Below are 24,284 nucleotides of genomic sequence, written 5' to 3' on the forward strand. Positions count from 1 at the left end.
TGCGGGAAAATGACTTCTTGCATTAATTACCACTGCCCGCGTTTGGTATGTCCTCTTTACCTCCCGCCCTTCTAATGTACTTTCACTAATTACAAAGCACCATTACAATAAAACCCTATTTAATTTTGTTTCATGTTTCTCTCAAATCATCATTTGCAATCAAAACTTACTATGGGTTTCACTACCAAATGATGTTCAATTTGATTGTAGCTGAAATTACCTAGAAATATCGTTGTTGTTACAATGAAAATCAATGGTAATGACTTTACTTTTAAAGGTAAGAAGATATATTACATTTGCTTAGAAAGTTGTAGTAAAAGAAATTAATTGCAATTGTGTTTAGAAACCGTTACCATTGACCATCAATGGTTTGATAAACACAGTCGTAGTTCACGACGTTCATCACATTACACTTTCAAAATTTTGATAAATAATGTAATATGTTTACATTAAACTTGAATAAGTGTTCTAATCCATTCTCTAGTAAATATACATATCTTTACCTCGATGAGTTGTCTCGAATTGCCTTATTCGTTTGTTCTTTTCTTATACAAGTTATTGTAGTTCTTTTGCCATTGAGCGTCTTCAACGAAGCTAGCTACCACTTTTCTTCTAACAAAGAGAAGAAAAAACTAGATTTCCATACAAGAAAATCAGTTTTTATTATGTAAGGGTATGACAAGCATCAAATGGAATGGTATGACCAACAGAGAAGAAAAGAGAGAACGAAAATTGACCAACAAGCAACGAAAAATGGAAGAAACGATGGTGATTCGACTCAACAAAGCATTTAATGTCAAAAAACTAGAGAGAGTCAAGTAGAAGCGTGTGATTTGAATATATATATATGTACATAATATATTAAGGCTGCCATTAATTTGAAACTCTGTTTTCCGGTTGCTATAAGAAAGGTCAAATCCGTACCATCTTCTCATTGGCTCTCTTGTTCTGGCGTCAGCTTGACCGATCGGTTCTTCTTTATCCTCGTCACGACGATCTCATCGGCGCAATCAGCTACGTTCTTGCTGGCGGCGTTGTTTTAATGCTGTCTAATGGGGCTTTTGTGTTCTTTCTGCGTCTGCTTGCAGAAAAAACTTAAAGCTGCTAATTCTGCCGGTGCCGACAAAGCGGATGATGAAGATGTATCCACTGACATCTTCTTTGAACTGAATACTTTGCAAATTGCTACTAATTTCTTTTCCGAGGCGAATAAGCTCGGCAATGGAGGGTTTGGACCCGTCTACAAGGTACGATTAATGAATTTAAGGCATCATTCTTGGGAGTTGGAATGTTGAATATATTTGATCTATTTTTCTCATTTTCGGCTCTGATTGAACATATCTTCTTTGCTTGGATGATTTTGATGCAAAAGTAATCTGGTGTTTTTTTTTCAAGTCCAAGTGTTGATTGGTTGCGTTGCAACTCCAGCTATTTGTGCTGTTCATTTAACTGTTTCTTAAGTGTTAGTAACTTAGATTATGATTTTTGAGGTGGATGAAACCCACTGATGATAATTCTGCCCGCTTGGAAGTTTTCCCTTTCTTTTCTTCTTCTTCTTGGTTTTTTTCCTTAGGGTTTCGGAACAGTTCCGTGTCAGCTGCCAATAGTAAATTACTTCAACCTTCGAATATCACAGTTGTCGCCATTTGTCCCCATGGCACTGCCTAGTTGACTTATCAATTTTTAGACCATTTCATATGTATTCATTTGATAGAGATTATTTATATAATATTATAATAGCAGTGGTCGTAAGATTACATTTACCGATCATTTGGTGCACCAACTATTTTCTTTTTGGTGTTCAACGCCTCAACTTCGTTGAAAAAAACACCAATGAAGTTTAAACATTGACGGAGTACTTCATTTTTATATCCTTCTCTACTTTTCAAGTAACTATTTCTTTCTCTCTTTTTCTTCTGTTCATACTTATTGAGTAACTCTATTTACACATTTCCCTCTTTTTCTACTTTCAACATTTATCGAAGAACTTGATTTCAACCCAAACACAAGCTTTATTAATTCTTGCACCATGAGCCAAAGAGCACAAAACTACCTGAACTTCACAACTTTTTGGAATTCACTCCGGATAACACCTTATAGATTGATTATACTGATTTACGAAGGTTGAAGTCCTTTTTTAATTAAAGAGAAAAGGTTGAGAAAATGACATTTTTCGGATCTAAACGAATGTTCCAATGGTCTGGTAGCGTTGACTGTTTATTTTACTAAATTATTTATGGCCGTCGTATATTTATGTTTTCATTCTCTGATCATGGGGTCTGCTCGTGTTGAGGCAAAAAGGTAAGACGGGCCTTTCTCTGGATCTGATTCTAGACTACAAAGCGAAATAGTTGGTTTATTTACTTGTTGCAAAGATGGTGATTTAGAAAGATAAGGGAGCTGTTTCAGAACTATTTTGTAAAATAAACTTCTAGAATTTTGTTTGAGTTCAACTAAAATGAAATTAATGGCATGGTTTATTTACTAATATTTGTAATCCTTCTTATATTTTTGTGATGAGTGATTTCAAGTGCACAACACACACTTTTACAGAACACTCAAAATAGTTATTTATAACATCCTACTTGAAAACAGAATCAGAAAGCTGTTCTTTACACCAATCATTATTTTATTAAAAATGAAAAACTTTAATACTTAAGAACAGTGTAGGTTTCTATGGAAAATTTTAGATTTCTAGTTCGGTGCTACCTGTTTCGACCCATTATTTAATTGCTTCTTGATTGAATAAAAAAATCTATTCAAGTGAATTCAGTATATATTTTAGAAGAAAGTCGCTTGAAATTGCACCTAAAGAAATGGATAGCTAAGAAGATTTCGTGCTATGTTAAAGAAAGATAATTATCCTTTACAGCGAAGCTCTATAAGTTGCCAAGGTTCTCCAGAAGTAACTCTTCTATATTTGAGTTATCCGGATTACTAAATGGAAGTCAATGACTGCATGATGGGATTTTTTTCTTTTATTTATATGAAATACAAATTTATTTTCCCCCTCTTTTTCCTTGTTTACTTTTTCAATTCTTTTTAATAATATTTAAGCCTGTCAAAGAAGATCGTTCGTGTATCTCCATAAATACAACTATTAAAGAAAGAAAATATACGAACTTTCATCTACACGGCTCTCTCATGGGCCAAAATAACTAGAGGGGTATGTCCTATATCGAATTTAAGTAGAAAAAAGTTTCCTCTTTTTCACACCCTTTTCGAAACAACCTTTCTCATCTTGAAAAATATCGATGACCGCACTGTTGCGAAAATATTAACGTGATTCTAAATTGGCGTGATATTACTTGGTTGGTTCTGATATTTTCTTTCTTTAGGAGGTATACTGCTGACTCTCCTTTCATGATCTCTCAGGATTTACCACCCACGTGGATTTGTAATAATCCTCAAGTTATCTGACTTACCAATCACATAGGCCTGTTTATTAACCCAATGAACAAAGATATATATTGAGTTATGTTGTATGTGAGAATCCTTTAAAATCAGGAGCTTAACCATTAATATTTCTGAGTGAGTGCCCAGATGATGACTAGTTTACCAATGCATAATAGAACCTAAAAGTTTTCTATAACGATTCTCAGTGATTATGACCTGAACGCCTTAGACTGTTTGGGAAAATAATTAAGTCACAAGCTGGCCATTTGTTCACTGGCTTTGATTCTTTTCGATTTCCAGATCACTATTTCGTCTTTCCTCTATTGTGTTTGAAGGAGAGTATAGGGCGGCTGATCTAATGTGGGTAGAATTGCTAAATGTACAGGGTTTGATGCCAAATGGCCAACAAGTAGCAGTCAAGAAGCTGTCGATAGATTCAAGACAAGGAGTGAAGCAATTTAGTAATGAAGTGAAACTTCTATTGAGAATTCAGCACAGAAATTTGGTCATTTTATTGGGCTGTTGTGTGGAAGGACCTGAAAAGATGCTTGTGTATGAATACTTGCCAAACAGAAGTCTTGATTACTTTATTTTTGGTAAGAACCTAACTCCAGGGGGGAATTCGTGATATTTTTCTAATTGTTATGTGGAAATTTACATGTATCTTATTGCAGTTAGTTGGTTGGGGACAATGGGAATTTATTCTTGCAAATGTATGGCAGTAAATCATAATTATATTGAAAACATGGACAGATAAAAAGAAGTCTCGATCCTTGGATTGGACAACACGGTTCCATATAATTACGGGTATTGTGAAAGGTCTTCTCTACTTACATGAAGAAGCTCCTTCAAGAATTATACATAGAGATATCAAAGCTAGCAACATATTATTAGATGAGAAATTGAATCCGAAAATCTCAGATTTCGGACTAGCACGACTTTTTCCTGGAGAAGATACGCATTTAAATACATTTAGGATCGCTGGCACTCAGTAAGTAGTTTACTTACTGACCCTTGCATACAAAGCTAACTCATCCTTATGCTACTTTTAAATTTTCTAATAATTAATATCTATATTTTCTGCTTAATGTAGTGGCTATATGGCTCCTGAGTACGCAATTCATGGGTATTTATCTGTAAAGAGCGACATTTTCAGTTTTGGTATCTTGGTATTGGAGATTGTTAGTGGAAGAAAAAATCACGACGTTCAACTTGGTGGACAACAAATTGACCTCTTGGGATATGTAAGTTACCGTCGATAATTATGAACCCTTTCATTTTTTAAACGTGTTTGAAAATGAAAGAGAATTTTGTAGAATGCTTTCAAAAATACAAACAAGGTTTTCTTTGTAAAATAGATGAAGTACCTAAACAAATATCTCTTCGACAGGCATGGTTGCTTTACCAAGAAGGAAAGATTTTAGAATTAGTCGATCAAAGCCTAACAAAATACAACGTAGATGAGGCAGCTATGTGCATACAGTTGGGTTTGTTGTGTTGTCAAGCAAGTGTTACGGATAGGCCTGATATGAATACAACTCATCTCATGCTTTCTAGTGATTCATTCACGTTGCCGAAACCTGGAAAGCCAGGAATTCATGGTCGAGCACCACGTCGAACAACTACCTCTACTTCGGGTTTCACCAAGACAAATACTAGTACACAAAGTGGCGTTACCAAAGCCTCTACTAGTAATAGTTTGATGGAAGATTATTCAAGGAATTCCATATCCGTTTCTTCCTTTGATGAAGGCAGGTGATCATTTCTGTTATGCATAGTACGTAGAAATTTGCTATTGCTTTAGTTCGCTCCATTTTTTTTCATTCTAAATAAATTATGAAATACTAACATACGAAAAGGATCGATCAAATTCTCTCTTCTTTTTTATCCAATTAAATCTTAGTTTGCTAATAATAAGAAGAATTAAAAAATGTTGATTGTTTGATACATTTTTTAAATAAAATTTTCAATTTAAGAAGTGTGTTCTTGGCTCCATAACTTCAAATTTCAATGTCAAACTATTACCCTCAACCCTTACTCAAATTTTCTCTTCTTTGAAAACTTGAAACATAAAATCACAAAAATCACAAGTTTTAACAACAAAAATTAAATCCAACTACAACTATCACGTTTAAAAATTAGTTTCCGCCATTAATAGCTTGATATCCTTTTTCGTTCAAATTCACGGCTGATTAAAACGTCTACTCCAAATTGGTAAACATAACAATACAAGAATAAATAAGGGCATTCAAATGCTACCACATTCATAAAAACAATTCGCTTTGGCAAATCAAAAATCATATAAAAACAGAATCTAAGACCATCACTCAACGTTCTCAACATCAAAAATTTGAATGACTTTTAACTAAATGCATCTAAAACGGTATCACATTGCATGAAGGTTATTATTAGGCCTCGGTTATCGGGAACTCAAACGCAACATCTTTCCCAGAAAGCTTCCTGTAAACTGCGGCAAAGCTCTCCAACTTGTACTCAGTGTTGTTCCTCTCCTTTGGGTCCAAGAAAACCTGCATCCCAGTAGAACCAAAAATTACCAAATTGCTTTAGTTCGCTCCATTGATTTAACAATAATTCTCACATCATCAACCAGCCTCTCTAAATTATGCATTCCTTGATACAAAGCGTTGCAAAATCATTTTTGTTCGGCTTAGGCCAGATCAAGATTTTTTAGCATATTTCAGCTTTCGTTTTAACATATTAGTTTAGTATCAGTTTATGTCACAAGCGAGGGAATAAATTTACATCCACTTAGCATAGTAGAGAAAAAAATATAGAAACTATTTTGTGGGGCAATCAAATTAAAAGAAATGAACAATGCATATTCTACTGTGTGGTGCCGCTACAATTTCTTCGGAAAATCAATGAAGAAACATATGGTTTTCCAAATATAGATGGCAGGTGTCTTTCAAACTTCATTAAGTACATAAATGAAATGAGGAATAAGTTATTTTTAAACTATGCATTTACCTTCATGATTTTTGAACCATCAACCCTGTATCTGGTTCGTTTCCCCACAATCTCTGCAGGCAAAACAATATCTTCTAGCATTGCTTCGTGCACGGAAGTAAGAGTTCGGGTGCGTGGCCTTTGAACTGCTGAGCCTTTCTTTGGGGGTCTCAAGATTCTTCGGTTAGCCACCAGAATCACATCCTAAAAATTGATTAAAGAAAATTAGCATGAGAGATGACCTACTTGTATGCGCGACCACCAATTTGTAAACAAGAAAACATAGGGGGGAAAGAGTAAAGCATCTTTCTAATTAGAGAAATCCTAACTGACTATTAAGAAATTTGTACTACATCATCTGATATCGTGTAGAACAATATACAACGTTTCCTAGCAGCATAACATCAAATAAACTCAGTGAAGCAATTTTGTAGAAAATCTCTCCTGAACCTAAAAACAGTTTATCAAAATGTCACCAAGATAAGGTCGCAAGTTAACTAATGATAAAAAAACTGTAAAAAGGATTCAGCTTTTGGAAAGTGAGAAGAGAACAACGGAAACAATAACAAACCATCCGTTACCTTCCCGCTGAACTTCTTTTCTAACTCACGAACAAGCCTCAACTGAATCTTGCGAAAAGCCTTCCTCAATCTAAAGGGAACATAGATAACAACGGCCTTCCTGTTTCCAGAAACATCAACTTGACTGCAACCAAATAAGCCGCACGTATTGGTATAATAAGAAACGATATACCCATTTCATCATGATAGTTTATTTACCGAAAATACATGACACTTACAGCGCTGAATTAATGTACAAATCCTTAAGGTCACTTTTCAGCTCCGAATTGGTGTTTTCCAAATCAAAGAGTGCCTGCAGATACATACAATCATCAGAAGCGCTAATAAAGAAGAACGTAAAGCAACTTTCACAATCGAGTAAACAAAAAGATCAATGTTTTCTAGCAAAACAACCTGCGCAACAGTCTCCTCGAACTCGGAAGCTTCAGCATCCTTATCCTTGTGGATCTTTTTCAAGGCCGTATACATCTTGAGAAATCTAGCTAAACAAAACAACAACGTAAGATGAGAAAAGAAAACCCAATAAACCATTGACAAAAGGTAGTTAAACATTGTGAAAATGAAAATTCGTAGTAGTATCTAACCAAACTTGTCTAATGAAATCCATTGAAGTATTGAATTACGAAAATAGAACACACATATCCTGTTCAGGCCTTTGCGCGGAATTTCTTAATCTAAGACTTCAAAAACTCATTGTCTATAAATAAATTCAAGGACTCAATCAGAAAAATAAAGTTAAATAACAATGCCGAAGTCGATCAGTAACAGTTTAATCATCTCCTTTGTCTAGCAGGCTAACTACACTAACCAATCACAAACCTGGAACGATTCGGAAAATGAAGAGCGTACAAAAGTTAAAAAATCCTAAAGAATGATATGAGAACAGAGCAGTGAAGACTAATAGCAAAGGGAAAATGGAGAAATAGAGCAGTTAGAGAACCATACTCGACGGCGCTGGAAGGCAACGATCGGCCACTCAGTGGATGATAATCTGATTTTAAGCCGATGGAGACTAGGGTTTCGCGGAGAAGGGGTGTTTATAAAGCTATGAAAGCAACGGCTGAGATTACTTTTAACTATTGGACGGATGAGAATAAATGTCTATGGATTGGGCTCAAGTGAGAAATCTTGGGCTTTGTTTACTCAAACAAGCCCAGTTAATGTAATCATGGGCTTGACATAGAAAGTTGTTCCAGACGGGCCCACTTGGTCTTTTGCCATGGGTATCATTATGGAAAGCCCATAAAAAGGCCCGACTAATTTTTTATAACGACAGATATAACATTTAGATTCAAAATATAGTAACATCTTTTAAATTTTAAAAATATAGCAAAATCTGTTAAAATCTATCCGTGATAGTTATCTATTATTTATCAATCATATTGCAAATTTTGGTAAAGAAGTCTATTATTCATGGACTTTTCAATATTTGCAGCATTTTTACCAAAATATATATATATACACTTAACTATCATCCATAAAATTGTTATCTATTATATTACATTCTTTGTCTTTCTTTTATCCATTTAGTTGAGACTGTGGATAAATAGGGTGTTTGGTTCAGTGAGTGTGGAGTTAGAAGTTGTAATGTTTGTTATTGTAGTCTAGAGTTACATAGTAGAGTTTATCGATAAATGTCAAAAATATGTTAAAAAAATAAGAAGATAAAAGTTTGGAGTTTTTTAAATATAGTCATAACCGATATTAATACATGTCCAACGTTAATTAAATAATTAGTTTTCAAAATTAATTAAATAAAACATAATTTTGTTTTCTAATTATAAATTATAACTTTTTCTTATACAACAATTATAGAGTTGGGAGAGATTAAACTTTGAACCTCATCTCATAATCATTAATGCTTCTTAGCAAATTAAATTATGTGTTTGTATGGGGTAATGAGCAAACGTCACTCTCTATTTTGTACTTTAGTCTTAATCAACTAAATGTGAGGGTGGGGAGGGAGTTTAGTCACTCCACGCATCCATGTGATAAAATTATTAAAATAACAAAAAGGGGGTCTTCACATATCTTTGTGTTTAAATTAATTGCAATTGGTGTGCTATGTATTGTGATGCAAACACATAAAGTTAAAACCCAATTGTATGAGACATTTAATCATTATTATTATTATAAGTTTGTTTGTTCATACTTGGACTAGAAAAGAAACCCAAATGACTCATGACTTTACTACATTATCTTTTAACAAACTATACAATTTTTTTAATATAATCTTCTAACTTAGCTGCACATTCATTATTGAAGTGATTACGATACTCACGTATTTCGTAACTCGTAGGCTTTTAAATATGTATTTTTAATTTTTTGAAAAAAATTATTAAATTTTCATTTAATAATCATTTGTTTTTAATTAAAAAAAAAATAAACGATTTGTGTAGATTCTACTGTTATGTTACGTCGTTACTTGCATTCTATCGTTAATTTAAAAAAACCAAGTTAAATTTTGAAAACTAATATCTATTTTGGTAACCATTTTAATTTTATATTTTTTTGTTTTCTAAATTATATTTTAAATTTTGTTGTCTACTAAAACCAAAAGTCATATGTCTGTTCTATATTTTTTGAAAAAGAAGATGTAATTTTTTAAAAGATTTTTTTTTTTTCATTTTCAAAATTTCTTCATAATTTTAAAAATAAGTTTCTTGTTAAACTTGTTTTAAAAAAAATGAATTAGTTACCGAACAAACTTTCAAAAAGTAGTTTATTTCTAAAAATTGGTTAAGAATTAAACTATCGTATCTAATAAAAATACAAATTCACTATAAAAACATGAAAATAAAATAGTCTTAATTTTCAATTTTTATTTGACTTTTAAAAAAGGGGTGTCTGCAAAAATAACAAAAAAAAATTATGATAACAGGATATACGTCACTACATTTTCTAAATTACAAAAATAGCAAATTTAAAAACAAATAGCCCTTTGTTAGTTTTTTAATAGTTTTCTTATAGCTGTTTAATATATCTAATTACTTGTCGTATTTGCAAGTGCTATGGGTTATTTTTTTTTAAAAAAATGTCATTCAATGCAATTTCCAGATATCAAATTGGTAATGTTTTTCTTTTTTTTCTCCATGGGATTGGAAGTCACAATATCACCAACCAAACATCATCAAACTTATTCTATAATATATATTTTTTTTTCTATGTGATTAAATTTTGGACTGTTAGGCTAAGTGGATGAGATTAGAAAATATAATATTAAAAAGTTTATATAAATGTCAAAGAAACTTCATTCAGTTGCCTAATCACATCTATGTCCTATTAAATCAAACATTAAAAAAGCAAAAAAAGAAAGAGAAGAAAAATTATCATTATACAAATTAATTAATTATATCATATGATTCACATCTTTTAATCTTTAAAAAAAAATTAATTTTCTAAATGTCGTGAATATAATCTTACATTCTAATTGAGTGCAATTATAATACGTAGAGTTATAAGATCAAACTAATCAATACAATATGAAAAAATAGATTAAGAAAAAAACATGAGATTACTCGATAAACATGAGAAGTACAAAAAGATAAGTTGTTCGAAAAACGTGCAGACTTCAATTACATTCATTTTTTGTTAAGTTTATTCACTCGTATCATCTTATGTCCAAACGAGATCTTAAATATTAAATGCTATTAACCATTTTAGTTAAACAAATATAAATTAGATCCAAACCCTAACAACAAATTAAAAAAAGGGGTAGCTTAGCCCCCAATCCAAAGGGATATATCTATCTATCTAGATGGGTTTGAAAATTCAAAAGAGACAATCCAATCATCTTTCTTTCCTATCCACAAACCACAAAAAACACAATACAAAAGAAAGAAAGAAAAAAAACATTTATTTAACGTTGTTTGTTTTGTTTTATTTTGTGTGTGTGCTTGAAAATTGAATCCTTTAAGTTTCTAATCCTATGTTGAAAGCTACTTTTCAAAGTTAACAATTCTAATTTCAAGACTCCTCCTCTAAAGTCTTCCACTATATCCACCAACCAATTTGCACCTCTAAATTAAAATTTTATTTCTAGATTCCCTAAATTAAACCCATCTAATTTAAATTGATCATCTAATATCCTAAGATATTTTTTAAAATAATGTTTTTGAAGTTAAGAATATCTCCTAAAAAAATAATTAATTAATTAATTAAATGACTTTATTTTGAATAATAATTAAATCTATTTGCCACTGACCCAACACCCCTCTTATTATAATCTCTAACATTGTCACATATGCATAAAATTAGTGTAAGATTTCAAGATTAGAAAATGTAATTTATTAAAATTAAAAAGTACAAAAGTAAAATCAAAATAAATGGAACGAAAAATTATAAGTTTAATTAGCAAAAATAACCACACTTAGCTTGCATTAAAAAACTAAACTCGATCATAATTTACAAAATGTTTTATCAAACATTATTATATTAAATATTCTACAATTTGGGGAGTGATTTTTTTTTTTTTTTCTTTCTTTCTAATTTGGACGAATTGAAAATTATGAATCAATGAAGAACTTTTTTTCTGGGTTATCTAAAGAAAAAAAATCAAGAACCCAGATTTTTTGTTTTTGTTTTTAGTTTAATTTCTTCCTAATTAAAATTGCCATAATTCATCCACGTTGGACATGTAACCGGTAAAATCGCTCTCCATCCAATTATTTTCCGCCACGTGACAATGAGAAACCGGATAACCGGAGTCCCCAGCCACCGCCGTCGTCGCCCAGTTCAGCATCTCTCCTCCGCCATGGCCACCGTCGTGATAATAATCTTTCACAAACGGCGCGAAATTCTCGTAATTCTGAAAACTAGAAATTTGGGTTATATGTGAAGAAGAAGAAGAACTACACGAACTTCCCATCAAGTCTCCACCGATTTGCAGAGGCGTCACCGCCGATGGTTGCGCCACGGCCGTCGTCGGAGCCTCAAAACCAAACGAAGTCTGGGATGCCATCTCCGGTGGAGAAGTAATCGGCAATTCCGAGGGCGGGGTTTGGTTGATTTTTTGAATTAATCTTGGCATCCAATAGGATCGAATGATCTGCTGAAATGCCTCACTGTTGGTATCGATATTAAGATGTCTCGCTTGTTTTTGAACTCTCGTTCTCCAGTAATTTTTTATTTCATTGTCAGTTCTTCCTGGTAAATGCTGCGCGATCTTCGACCACCTTAATTCCACCAACAAAGAACCCCACAAATTAAATCAAAACAGAGCCATAACAGAGCAGAATTCACAAAACGGAGTAAAAATCAAATTACCTGTTGCCCCATTTAGAATGGAGATCAAGAATCAAGAGTTGTTCTTGAGCAGACAAATTTCCTCTCTTGACATCAGGTTTAAGGTAATTAAGCCATCTCAATCTGCAGCTCTTCCCTGTTCTTCGTAATCCTGAAATCAATGGTTTATTAATCGTAAGAATAATCTTGAAGTTTTTTTTTTTTTTTTTTTTTTTGAATTTGTGTGTAGATAATGAAAAGGGGAAATAAATTTGTACCGGAACGTTTGGCGAGGAGATTCCAACGGCCTTCGCCGTGAAGAGAAATGGAATGGATGAGGAGATTGTCTTCTTCAAGAGTCCATGGGCCTCTGCGGAGTTCATTGCCATTGTTGCTATTGTCATCTTCAATTTCACTGCAGCTGCCGAAGCTTTTTGGAGATGAACTAGACATTTACAATCATTGATAAATCAATACCCACTCGGCCGGTTATGAAATGAATAAATGATGCAAACAAACGTGCCAATAATTATATATATATATATATATATATATATATATATATATATATATAAGTATGTTTGTATATATATATAAATATTCTTTGAGGTAACTACGAGATGGGGACTGTTCATAGTTCACACTTAGGCGTGCTTCTTACCAACCCATCCAAATTTCATTAGTTAAACCGAGGAAATGTTACAAATATAACCAACCTAATATATTGATAGATATAATATAAGTGTTAGGAGAACCTACCTCTTAAATATCTCTATAATCATATGATATTATCCGTTTGGTATACATCCTTATGCTTTTGTTTTTAATATCATTCCAAAAAGTCTCATACCAATGAAAATAGTTGTCTTTACTTATTTTAATCATGTGGGATGGTCGTTTTTTAACAACAAGAATTTACAAATATATAGTGATAAAATGTATAGCTAAAATCAATTTATCATTAACATACGTTTATAAGTAATATAGACCATCATCACTAAAAATTGTGCTATATTTGTAATTTGATAAAAACATTGTAATACATTTAACTCTAATTACAAATATCTTAAATTCAATTAACAGATATGCAAATGAACTTTGAACCGGTTAAGATGTTGAGAGACTCTTACTCCTTATAAGATAAATTGGCTATTTCTCTCGTTGCCAATTAGTTTTTAGATGAAACATCGTACACTATATCCAATAATTATACTTGAAGTTCGTAAATAAACGGTAATATTTTGATTTATTTTGTTATATTTGGAAATAATCAATTTTTATCCAAATACGTAGTTAGAACGAAGGAAACTATATTAACATTTTTCTTAATAAATATTATATTTGAAAAGTAGGTTTATGCATGCATAATGCATGAATCAACTTTACGTTTTGTGAAAATATTGCATTAAAATATCAACGAAGATGCTCTAAAACAAAGAACAAAGAGAAAAGGTATCAATGAAGAAGACGGTATTCTTATTTTATATATACTAAGATTTTTTTTCTTCCTTATATTAACCAATCGGAGTCTATATTACTATTACTATTTTAATATTTATAAGTTGCAAGTGATTTATTACAAATTAATTTTTAAACTTTAGATTTGTTTTAAATTTTATGATTTATTATATTAAATTTGATTCTTATAAATATAATTTTTAATGGAAGTTGCATGTATCTTTTTTAAGGTTTAAGGATTTATTCCCCCTATTATACTAGGATGAGTATTGTATAAGTGATGTGTTATGTAACATCAACATTTATGCCATGTTCATATTGATCATAATATCCAATATTATTTATTTATTTACCAATGTAGACAATTATTTGTTTATTGTATTCCTTTTTCTAGAAGTTGGATATTCCAATGCCATTCAATTTATTATATTTTTATTTTCTCAAAAGGTAAAAATAAAAATAATAATAATAAAAGAAAAAAGAAAACTAAAACTACAACATTAATCCATATTTTACTTTTCAAAAGAAGTTGCTTTGGGATTTGGGAAGGAAACTCCACAAGGAATTTCCACTCTCCTTTGGAATAACTAATAATTACTTTTTTAGGGAAATTATAAAAAAAAATGATAAATTTGACAAAATATTTCCAATATACACTAAAATTTCAAATTCTATTAATGATTGACAAATATCGATAGATACTGGTATGTTTCTATCAGTCATATTGATAGACAGTAATAGAAGTCTTTCAATGCTTATCATTGATAAAATCCAAAATTTTACAATACGTTGTAAATATTTTAGTTTATTTTACTATATTAAAACATGTTCATTTTTTATTGGATAACAATTTAGTATATGACGTAAAAAAAAATACTATAAAAATAAACATCGATTTATTTATGAAAAAATGTCATTAAATTAATACAAAAACTAAATTGTCACTAAACCGTTAGAAACCAAAGTTTCCGAGTTATATTTTAGTTTTATCTAACTTTTGAGATCAAAGTTAAAATTCAACCATTTTTTTTAACTATAAATTGACGTAAAGAAGAGATTTAGAAATTACCATTATTCTCTAAGTTAGTTTTTCTTTTTGTTTTTTTTTTTTAAAAGAAAGCTAAAAATGTAATCCCATTAACAAAGTGAGAGAGATGTGACAATAGATTAATCATTATAAGAACTTGTAACTAAGGAAAAGCAAACATGTGAGAAAGAGAAAGAGAAAAAGAAAGACATAAGTTTGATAGTTGAGAAATTGCATTAAAGTACTCAAAAGTATGACATATTGGACTGATTCCCAAAAGAAAACCAAAACAAGAAAGAAAGAAAGAAAGAAAGAAGAAGAAGAAGAAGAAGAAGAAGAAGAAGAATGTCACAATCCTATTTGAAAATGAAACTAAAAAAATGATGATATCTTCAAAAAAAATTATGGGTTGTCATCTGCTTTAAGTTTCTTCAAAATTTCCACACACTCCATTTTCTCTTTCTTTAATTTTCTTATCACTATGAAACGTGCTTGACTGACCAAGATATCCTTACATAAATTAAACACAAAAATAACCCCTTTTAGGTTCACGTTACACTTTTTTAGTAATTGGAAAAATAACGTAGTTTTCAAACAAAAATTAGGAAAAATAGTTTTTTTCCCTAACAAAATTAAATATATGATTTTTTTTTTTTACAAACTATTTAGTTAAAACAAAATTAATTACACAAGTTTTAAATATTTTATTTTTATAATTTTTCTTTCAAAATAAATAAAAACTATATATTTTCAATTTATAATTTTAATGGTTAACAAAAGTGTTATACTTTTCTTATTTTTTTTTTCAACACTTTTTTAATTTGGGTAATACATTTTTTATTTTTTATTTAGAAAATTTCAAAATCATTTACTTTATTTTTTCAAACATATTTATCATTTTGAGTTTTTTTTAACGATTTTGATGTATTTCCTCAATAATTCAATTTATGTTTCCACTTAATTAAATATAGTATGGATAAAAATAATTTAGTTTTAGTTCATAATTATAGAAGTGTGTACTTTATATTTTAATTAATTATAACATATAAATTCAATCATTTTTTTTTTATAAACACTCAGATTTTCATTTTTTTCATCTGTAGCGTTTAATATATGATAATTGATTTAAATGAATTAAAAAATAATAATAATTAAGTTCCACCACTTTTCATCCTTACCAAATTTAAATTTAAAAACTTCACTTCATAATTATTTAAAATTAATTAATAGACATTAACAATATCGTTAACGATTAAAACTTAAAATAAGTATTTAGCGATAAATTGAATTTAAAAGCGTAAATCTTAGAATTTAGAGACGATAAATCAAAACAAGAACACAATAACATCTCAAAATCAAGTGACTAAATTGAAACCAAATTTAAAACAAGTTGAAACCTAAAACAACAAAATATAAATCCGAGCTATAATAATTGAGGGACGAAAAGGGATTTTCAGTTCATGAAATGAACTGTTTGAGTTCATGTTTGCTTGTGGGGTGGCGGCATTCGGAGCTTCCATGGAATCTCACAACACATCATACCCATTTTTTCAAATCTTTCCTTTTTAATTTTGTGGGCTGCAAGTTCTCTTTTTTTTTTCTTCTTCTTTTTTTTTTTTTTGATCCCTAAGCAAGAAAAATAAGTGCTTATTAGAAAAGTCGTATTGCAGCTAAGTTTGACTTCCAACATTTTCCCAGTTGTAAAAAATGAGTGAATAAATGAATGGAAAAAAGTTGGGACTCTCCTTTACATTATCCCATATTTTCATCATCTTTGTGTGTAAACACCCTCTTTTCAAGTGGGACATTTATTTCTGTTTATTTCAAACTCAAATTCCCTTCCCCTAGCTTGTGTATGCTTTGTTTTCTTGAATCCCATCAATCTGAGATTTGGGCTATTCAATTAGATTTGTTGAAATTGACGTATGCTTGTGTGTTATGTCTTTGTTAAATTGAAAAGTCTAAACTATCATATCCCTTATGTTGTGCTATGATTTGCTAAGCTTCTTCGTCATCTTTGGACGATTATGTATTTTCAAATGTGTCTAAATCTTTGTTTTTTGTATTGCAAATATATGTGAGAGTAGCGTGATGATAATTAAGAGATGTACACTCGTTGGAATATTTTGGATATGTTATCTTGCACTTCAACGATGTTTCTTTGTTTATGTCTTTGATGTCAATCGATCTAACATTAGTTACCATTCCATTTGCTATTATGGTTCAATCCCTCACATTTTGTAGTTGTTAGAACTTTAAAGATAAATGAAGTCTATGTGTTTTTTATATATATAAATCTTTATATTACTTTTAATTGTTAGTTTGGATTAGTTAATTTGAAATGACACCACATTAATATATGTGTTGAAATTTCTAATGTTTGTGAAGAAAGACGAGAGTCTTGTGACCATCATATGTTGATCTCTAATCCGGCTGCTTTGGAGGAAGTACCTTGACGTGACTATGTGAGTAATTTAGTGGTTTCGGGCATGTAATTATTTATCATAAACTTTTTAATTTTATGTCTTACCGAACATTCAAAACTTTAAAAATATTTCAAATATCTCTAAACTTACTGTTAATTTTAAGTGGAATATGTTATTTATCTACGCAAGACTCTCTAAATTAAAATTTATTTGATTTATTATAGTTATATGAAATTGAATTTATGTTTAATAAAATTTACTTTACAAATTTTTCTTGAGTAGATAAATAAATTTTAAAAATATCAAACATCTAATGTGACTTATTACTAATTATTCAATTGAAAATTGAAAATTAATTAATTACATACAAAATCAAAAGTTTTAGGACTTAACACACAAATAATTAAAATTAAAGTTCCAAGACAATAAATACACAAGTTTTAAATTTAAAAACTAAGCATTTAACTTAAACCAAAATTTTATTCAATATATTAAAATTTATTACATCATTAAACGGTAATTCATAAAATTATTATTACTATTTAGTTTACATTTAAATGCGTCATCTCGAGTTAATAGTATACGAGAAAAATAAAAAAGAATTTTTTAAAAAAATTATATGGAGAATAATTCAAAAAGCTAACCTATTATTACACGAAGACTAATAGACTTTGCTCTATACTAATATAAATTAAAAATGCACCAAAGTTGATAGAGACTCAGTCCTCTAAATTTAGGAAAACATACCCTCAACTCAAACCACTCTAATAAAAGGAAGAGAAAGAAGACATACCAAATTTAAGTTTTAACTCTTCTCACCCAACACTTGATTCTTAAGTTTAACAACACACACACACACACATATATATATATATATATAACACCAAAACCTTTCATTGTTTCTTGTGTTTTTCCTCGTTGTTTCGAGATCGAACAAAGAGAACAACGTTCATATGACGATATATCATCGGATAAGGAGAAAAGAGGGTTAAAATTTAAACTTTAAACCCTAAATTTAAACCATTAACTATTTGAGAAGTTAGATTTTGAGGATGAGAAAAAAGATATTAATTAAAGAGAGGGAATTAATTTAAAGAAAAAAATTAGGAGCTTGATCAACGGCGGCGAACATGAATTATAAAAGAAATAAAAGAGGATAATTAACTTCAACGTCATGGTTTAGTCTTCGAAGAGAAAATAATTAATGGTTGCTGATAAATGAGGTCAAAATCCCATTGGATCGTTTTTGGCTTTTAGGTTGGCAGTTCATAAATTAATATGTTTGACCAAATGTATATATATATATATATATATATATATATATATATAGTTTTACATCATATCATTAATTTATTACTACTCCTTCCTTTGTTTTTGTTTGTGATGGAATGTAAGTTTTAAACATATCAAATTCATTCGTCTCTAATTACATTTTCTGTTTAGTTTTAATTTTGTTTATAAACTTTAAAATGTTTGCAATTTGATTCTGTTGTTACAATTTAAGGTATAGTTTACTTTTTTTTCTTAAAAATTCATATTTTTTAGGGACAGTTGCAAAAGTTCAAAATAATTAAGTATATAATAATATTTTTAAAAAATTTGTAAATAGAGTAAAATTTATCAAAATCTATCAATAATAGACTATGTTGCAAATATTGGTCTATTAGCGATAGAAGTTTATTAATGATTGATTTTGCTGTATTTGCAATTTTTTAAATATTTTGTTATACACTTAATTATTTCTAAAATTGCTACCAATTATAATTATCTATTTTTTTATGTCACTAGTATTAATGTCTTCTATAAATTAATTTAAGAAGCTTTTGTAAAAATAGAAAAAAAAAATGAAAATAGAACCCATGTTACTATATTTTCTAAATTGCAAAAGTAGCAAATTTAAAACAAGATAACCATTTGATAGCTCTCTGATAACCCTCTAATAGTCATCTGATAACCATATAATAAACATCATATTTACCATATTCATAGTATGCAAAAATGAGGTACTATGAATTTTTTTTTCTAAATTTGTTATCTTGTAAAATTTCAATTTAAAAAGAATTATAATTAATAAAGTTGCAGTATTGTTTTTCATTAACATTGAAATCAAATTTAAACTTTCACATCATATATATTTTAAATTAATCAATAGACAAAAATAGCAGAGACTGTGGTCTATTAATTGTTAAAAATGGTTAAAAGTATAAAATTTTGAAATTTAAGAAGCAGACAGAAACAAAACTTAAATTTTGACGAAGAAATTGTAACATTATAAACGTTAAAAACGAGATTGAAATCAATCATTATATTACGATATCCGTGAGATAAATTTAAAAATCAAATAGAAACTAACATTAAAAAATTTGGAAGATTAAAATGTAGTATTCTTCCCAAGGATGTGGCAGTAATAGACTTTTTCCCCTATCAAGTAGCAGCCTACCCATTTGCCTTATAGCCTTAGACTTCCCCTCCTTTATATGTATATGTTTGACCATTTACTTTAGCAGCTTGTTTAAGTATATTAGTTTTTCTTTTATATCTTTTACTGTTAAGCCTTAAAGGGTAGGCATTTCTGGTGGGCAGTGATAGCTATAATTGACCTACTCCTCCTACCAAATCTATAGTATTTCAAACTTTTACTCAATCCCAATTATATATATATGTAAATGTTAAAGCGAGTTTAGCTCAATGATAATTAACATGACATTTCATCTTAGAGTGTTGTATCTTATAACTAATGTAATCTTCTTGGTTGTTCAATGTGATCAAGATGGTGCCTTTTTGGGTTCACTGATCTTGGTTGGATCTTAGTTTTGTTTATTCATTTGGACTTTATGAGTTCTGATATCATATTTGATAATATAAGGTTCCATTCTAAAACTACCTGACAATGAGATGATTAATCCATCAATTTTATAAGAAGTACGAGGTTTAACATAAAATTTTTAACCTCGATAAAAGGATTTGAACATGAAATGGTATAATATAGACTAATTTTGTATATTATTTCACAAAATTATAGGTCAAATTACAAGTGAGCTAAAAAGGCCATTTTTTTTAGAAGAAACAACAATGGGCCATAAGAAATTTAGGGCCCAAGAATTGCACTAATCCTAAAGGATAATCTAATCAAAATCAAGAGTCAAAGACAATTTGAAGTCAAAGTCAAACCCTAATGGTCTTTGCATATAATTTTTTCCTTTATAATTTATCCATTTAAAACCTGAGAGAAAATCAACCCAAATTGCCATTTGCTATGAAAAATCCTGCTTGAAAAGAAAAAGAAATGAATAGTAGTAATAGATAGTTATATTGCATAATTGAGAAATAATATTGCATAATTGAGAAATATTATTGCATTGTAATTTAAAAGATGTTGTACAATTCCAATAATTATTTTATCTTTTTTCTTCTTCTTCCAATTATAAATTATTTTGGGTAGGGAGACTGAGTTTTGTGATTGTTGACTTGTGAGTCAGAGTTGAGTCATGAAGAAAATTATATTCATCTATTTACTTTTTCTCTTTTTTCTACTTACCTTTTTTAACTAACTAAATTATATTCATAAATTTTTTAAACATTTTCTTACTTACTTCTATGTTTCTAGATTTTTATTGAATAAAATGTTTCATGTGTTTTTTTTTTCTTAATATCAATCCCTCTGTCGATATTAAAATCATGAAAACGTTGACATATTTATATAAATTTGACATCTTCCGTTGAATTTTTTTATTTGTTCTAGATTTTTCATGAACACTTTCGGAGTAATATTGAAGTACCTTATCATTTATATATTTGCTCAAGTTAAAATCGAAAAAAGAAAAATAATTGGTAATAGATTTGTTTGATTTTGATCGGTAAAAGAGTGGATTTGAGGAATCTCCGATCTCCAACAATATGGGAACTTTTAATTCTTATCTTCATCTCTAGGGTTAGTTTAGTTTAGTTTTTCTTTTTGTTTTTTTAGAACTATGTATCTTATAGATAAGTTTAGAATGGTGTACTTTAGTTGCTATTAACACTTTGTTATGACAATGAATTGAAGCTATATATATATATATATATATAACTTTTGAATGAAGATGTTGATACTTCTCCCACTTTATTAAATGAAATCACATTAATTGTATAGCCTTAAAAGTAAAGTTTCAAACTTTATGGGAAGCAAATGATGATAATGTAACAAGAAAACATATTGTTGTAAAACAAGGAGATAAGATGCATTAACATATGGCAAAATTGGGTTCATTGTAGTAATCATCAATGTCGGGCAGATTCATTTCATATATGCACAAAAACAAAGCCACATATTGTGAAGGAAAGTGCACTGCAAAATAGTGATTTATACACTTTGGAAAATGATTGTTCACCTTATAAAAATATAGTACACTTCCTTATCAATTCCTCTCTTTTAATATGTGTACAATTTTCTAAAATTAATTCCATTTAAAATGTTTAATTTCAAGTGATGGTTATTGGAAGACAATAGATTCAAAGTCGGTTTTGGAAGATGACCATTTAAGTGGTTAAAAATCCATTTTGAACATATTGTTGATGTCAAAAATTGAACAAACAAGAAGGTTTGATATCCTTCACACTAAAACGACGGTAAATTTAGAAACTACACATCAACATGGTGCTTATTATCATACACAACTTGATTATCTCAAGCTTCATTGAGTTTCTATAGACATAGTAAAAGGTTTAAACATTCATCACGTAACTTATTGTTTTATACATACTTTAATGTCTAAATTAGAGAGTGATTTAATATGTAAAAGGTTAAGAGTTTGAGAGCGAGAAGGAACTTACTTTCTTGTTTCAAAGTTGATTCAAGATAACCATCCAACTTAGTAGGCGAGCATGCAAGAGAGACATATCTCATTGGTCATTTTCATACGCTCATTCTCGGTTCCTCTAGACCCTCTTTGGTCCGAGGCTATTACTTTTGGTGAGAGCACACATGCACTGAAGCATTACTCCCCATTGCTATATCAATGCAAGAGTATTGTCTTTGGCTGAATCTTGTTGTTTTTTCTTGACCCCTTGTCACTTTGATTATTCTTTTCCAATTTCACTTTGATTGTTAAAGAAACCCTTTTGTTAGGTCGAGAACTTCCTATTCTCAAATCAGAGCTTTTGTGGATAAGTTAAAGGAATGTTCACAGAGTGTATAGAGCCAAAAGCTTATCATTATTGGATATGCCTCTCATGAAATTATAAGGGTCCATTAATTTAGAGGGCCAACAACTACACCAAACCCTTAATTTTCATTGTTCTTTTTTTTTTTTTTCCCTTATAAACAAAAGCTTAAAAATTGAAAATAAGAAACTCAATCATAGACTAAAACCCACACTATAAATACAAGTTTTAGAGCAAAATTCATTATCCACAAACACAAACTTGGGGTTTGAAAAAAAAAAAAAAAGTTTTAGTTCAAAACATTATTCCATGGCTGACTTCACTCCGAACTTTCAAAGCTTAAAACCATCATCTTTCCCTCTAATGGATCATATAGATCCCAACCAAAACCCAAACCTTAATTTTCTTGACAACATTCCAATTTGGTTCAGTGACAGTTTCTTTAACAATCAAACTGCTGTTCCTTCTCCTAGATTCCTAGAAAACTGGGGAGAAAATTTCCAAGGAATTTTCTCTCAAGCCAATCAGATCATAACTCCCATTTCTTCTCCTGTTTTTGAGCCAAAAAATCCATTTGGAAATGACCTCCATGGAAGCATCAAGAAAAGAAAGCTTGAAAATAATGATGCATATGAAAGCAGCTCTGGCAACTCAACCCCTCAAGTTTCTGAAAATGGGATCAACACAAAAAATGTAAACAAAAAAAAAAAAAAACTTTCATCCTTTTTGGTTTTCTATTCCAAATTACTTATGGAAATGTTCTTACTTTCATGTATTTTCATGTCTGCAGAACAATGGAAAAGGGAAGCGATCGAAAAAAGGCGACACATACGACGGCGACAAACCGAGGGAAGTGGTTCATGTTAGAGCTAGAAGAGGTCAAGCAACAGACAGTCATAGTGTAGCAGAAAGGGTAACTTTGATTTGAAGAACATAAAGTTTAATCTTTTTCTTTCTTTTATAAATGTATTTATGGAGATACAAAACATTATATATTATCATTCTCAAACAGATAAGAAGAGGCAAAATCAATGAAAGATTGAGATGTTTACAAGACATTGTTCCTGGATGTTACAAGGTAATTAATGAAAATTGAAGTTGTTTTGTAAATAAAATAAAAAACCTTGAATGACAACAAACATTACATATAAATTTACATTGTTTTGTTTAGACAATGGGAATGGCAGTGATGTTGGATGAGATAATCAATTATGTGCAATCTTTGCAGAATCAAGTTGAGGTAAAAAAAAAACATTAACTATTTGGGAATTTGAAAAACAACACAAATAATTTGTTTAATGATTGTTTGTTCTTGTTTTTGTATAGTTTCTTTCTATGAAACTCACAGCTGCAAGCTCCTATCATGACTTCAACTCTGACGCAGATGCTGAAGACAAACTGAAGGTACATTCTACACTAAATTTCTTTTAAAAGTTAAACTACAAAACTACCCTTAACTTTTCTATTTGTTCCGATAATACCCTAATACCGTAAAAATATTTAAAATCTAATGTAGTGTAGTAGGTGATATAGAACAAAAATTTGAATCACTACAATGATGTCTGTTTATACTTTAATGTTCGTGTTGAAACTTTTATAAAAGTCGAAATATAATACTTAAGAAAGAGCATTTTTCATTCGTTTAAAAGATCTAATAACGTGAGTAAACATCGTGAATGTTCATCAGATTTTTCTGTGAAAATTATTAAATGAACAGGGAAAGGAAATGAGAGAAGGAAATGGAGGATCAATGATTGCATCATCAACTCAACTTGGTGCCTTTGACTTGTGCTTTGGTTCTTATTCAACATTGCCATTCAACACCATATGATCATTATTATATGAACAACAACATTAATAATTAGCTAATAGTTTCTATATTAATTATTCTTCTCTCATTTTTCCATCACCAAAATTTGTTCCCACTTTAATTTTTAAGCCATACTTATAAATTTATTTATCCTTGTAATCAACCCTCTCATACATGTACTGAGAAATTAATTATTTCATGGATATATCATTGTCATAATTAATATTCAATAATCCAATATTATTGGCCGGTTT

General features: G+C 29.8%; 4 protein-coding genes across 6 annotated transcripts; 2 read left to right on the top strand and 2 right to left on the bottom strand.

Annotated features, from left to right (window-relative positions):
- Positions 1 to 575: 575 nt before the first annotated feature.
- Positions 576 to 7,898, top strand: LOC103498025 (cysteine-rich receptor-like protein kinase 43). 2 transcript variants are annotated; one of them, XM_051080221.1, is made up of 6 exons: positions 576 to 1,247; positions 3,782 to 3,992; positions 4,150 to 4,387; positions 4,490 to 4,640; positions 4,787 to 5,147; positions 7,738 to 7,898. In XM_051080221.1, the coding sequence occupies exons 1-6, from the start codon at positions 1,053 to 1,055 to the stop codon at positions 7,740 to 7,742; spliced, it is 1,161 nt and encodes a 386-aa protein (XP_050936178.1). In that variant the 5' UTR covers positions 576 to 1,052; the 3' UTR covers positions 7,743 to 7,898. The 2 variants fall into 2 exon arrangements, with proteins under 2 accessions (XP_050936178.1, XP_008458735.1); XM_008460513.3 differs by lacking the exon at positions 7,738 to 7,898 and having other exon boundaries at positions 578 to 1,247; positions 4,787 to 5,930.
- Positions 5,678 to 7,994, bottom strand: LOC103497898 (40S ribosomal protein S7). 2 transcript variants are annotated; one of them, XM_008460330.3, is made up of 6 exons: positions 7,890 to 7,994; positions 7,338 to 7,426; positions 7,163 to 7,236; positions 6,945 to 7,068; positions 6,385 to 6,567; positions 5,678 to 5,924 (listed from the first exon to the last, which is right to left on the bottom strand). In XM_008460330.3, exons 2-6 carry the CDS (start codon positions 7,410 to 7,412, stop codon positions 5,805 to 5,807), a joined length of 576 nt encoding a protein of 191 aa, XP_008458552.1. In that variant the 5' UTR covers positions 7,413 to 7,426; positions 7,890 to 7,994; the 3' UTR covers positions 5,678 to 5,804. The 2 variants fall into 2 exon arrangements, with proteins under 2 accessions (XP_008458552.1, XP_008458626.1); XM_008460404.3 differs by having other exon boundaries at positions 7,338 to 7,422; positions 7,890 to 7,966.
- A 3,276-nt stretch (positions 7,995 to 11,270) lies between these two features.
- Positions 11,271 to 12,833, bottom strand: LOC103497816 (transcription factor MYB62-like). Its single transcript, XM_008460208.3, has 3 exons — positions 12,446 to 12,833; positions 12,210 to 12,339; positions 11,271 to 12,118 (listed from the first exon to the last, which is right to left on the bottom strand). The coding sequence occupies exons 1-3, from the start codon at positions 12,618 to 12,620 to the stop codon at positions 11,548 to 11,550; spliced, it is 876 nt and encodes a 291-aa protein (XP_008458430.2). The 5' UTR covers positions 12,621 to 12,833; the 3' UTR covers positions 11,271 to 11,547.
- Positions 12,834 to 22,482: 9,649 nt separating this feature from the next.
- Positions 22,483 to 24,284, top strand: LOC103497739 (transcription factor BEE 3-like). Its single transcript, XM_008460089.3, has 6 exons — positions 22,483 to 22,913; positions 23,011 to 23,133; positions 23,233 to 23,298; positions 23,392 to 23,460; positions 23,547 to 23,624; positions 23,938 to 24,284. Exons 1-6 carry the CDS (start codon positions 22,530 to 22,532, stop codon positions 24,049 to 24,051), a joined length of 834 nt encoding a protein of 277 aa, XP_008458311.2. The 5' UTR covers positions 22,483 to 22,529; the 3' UTR covers positions 24,052 to 24,284.

The sequence above is a fragment of the Cucumis melo genome, chromosome 12 (genome assembly GCF_025177605.1).
Source record: "Cucumis melo cultivar AY chromosome 12, USDA_Cmelo_AY_1.0, whole genome shotgun sequence".
NCBI classification, from domain to species: Eukaryota; Viridiplantae; Streptophyta; class Magnoliopsida; order Cucurbitales; family Cucurbitaceae; genus Cucumis; species Cucumis melo.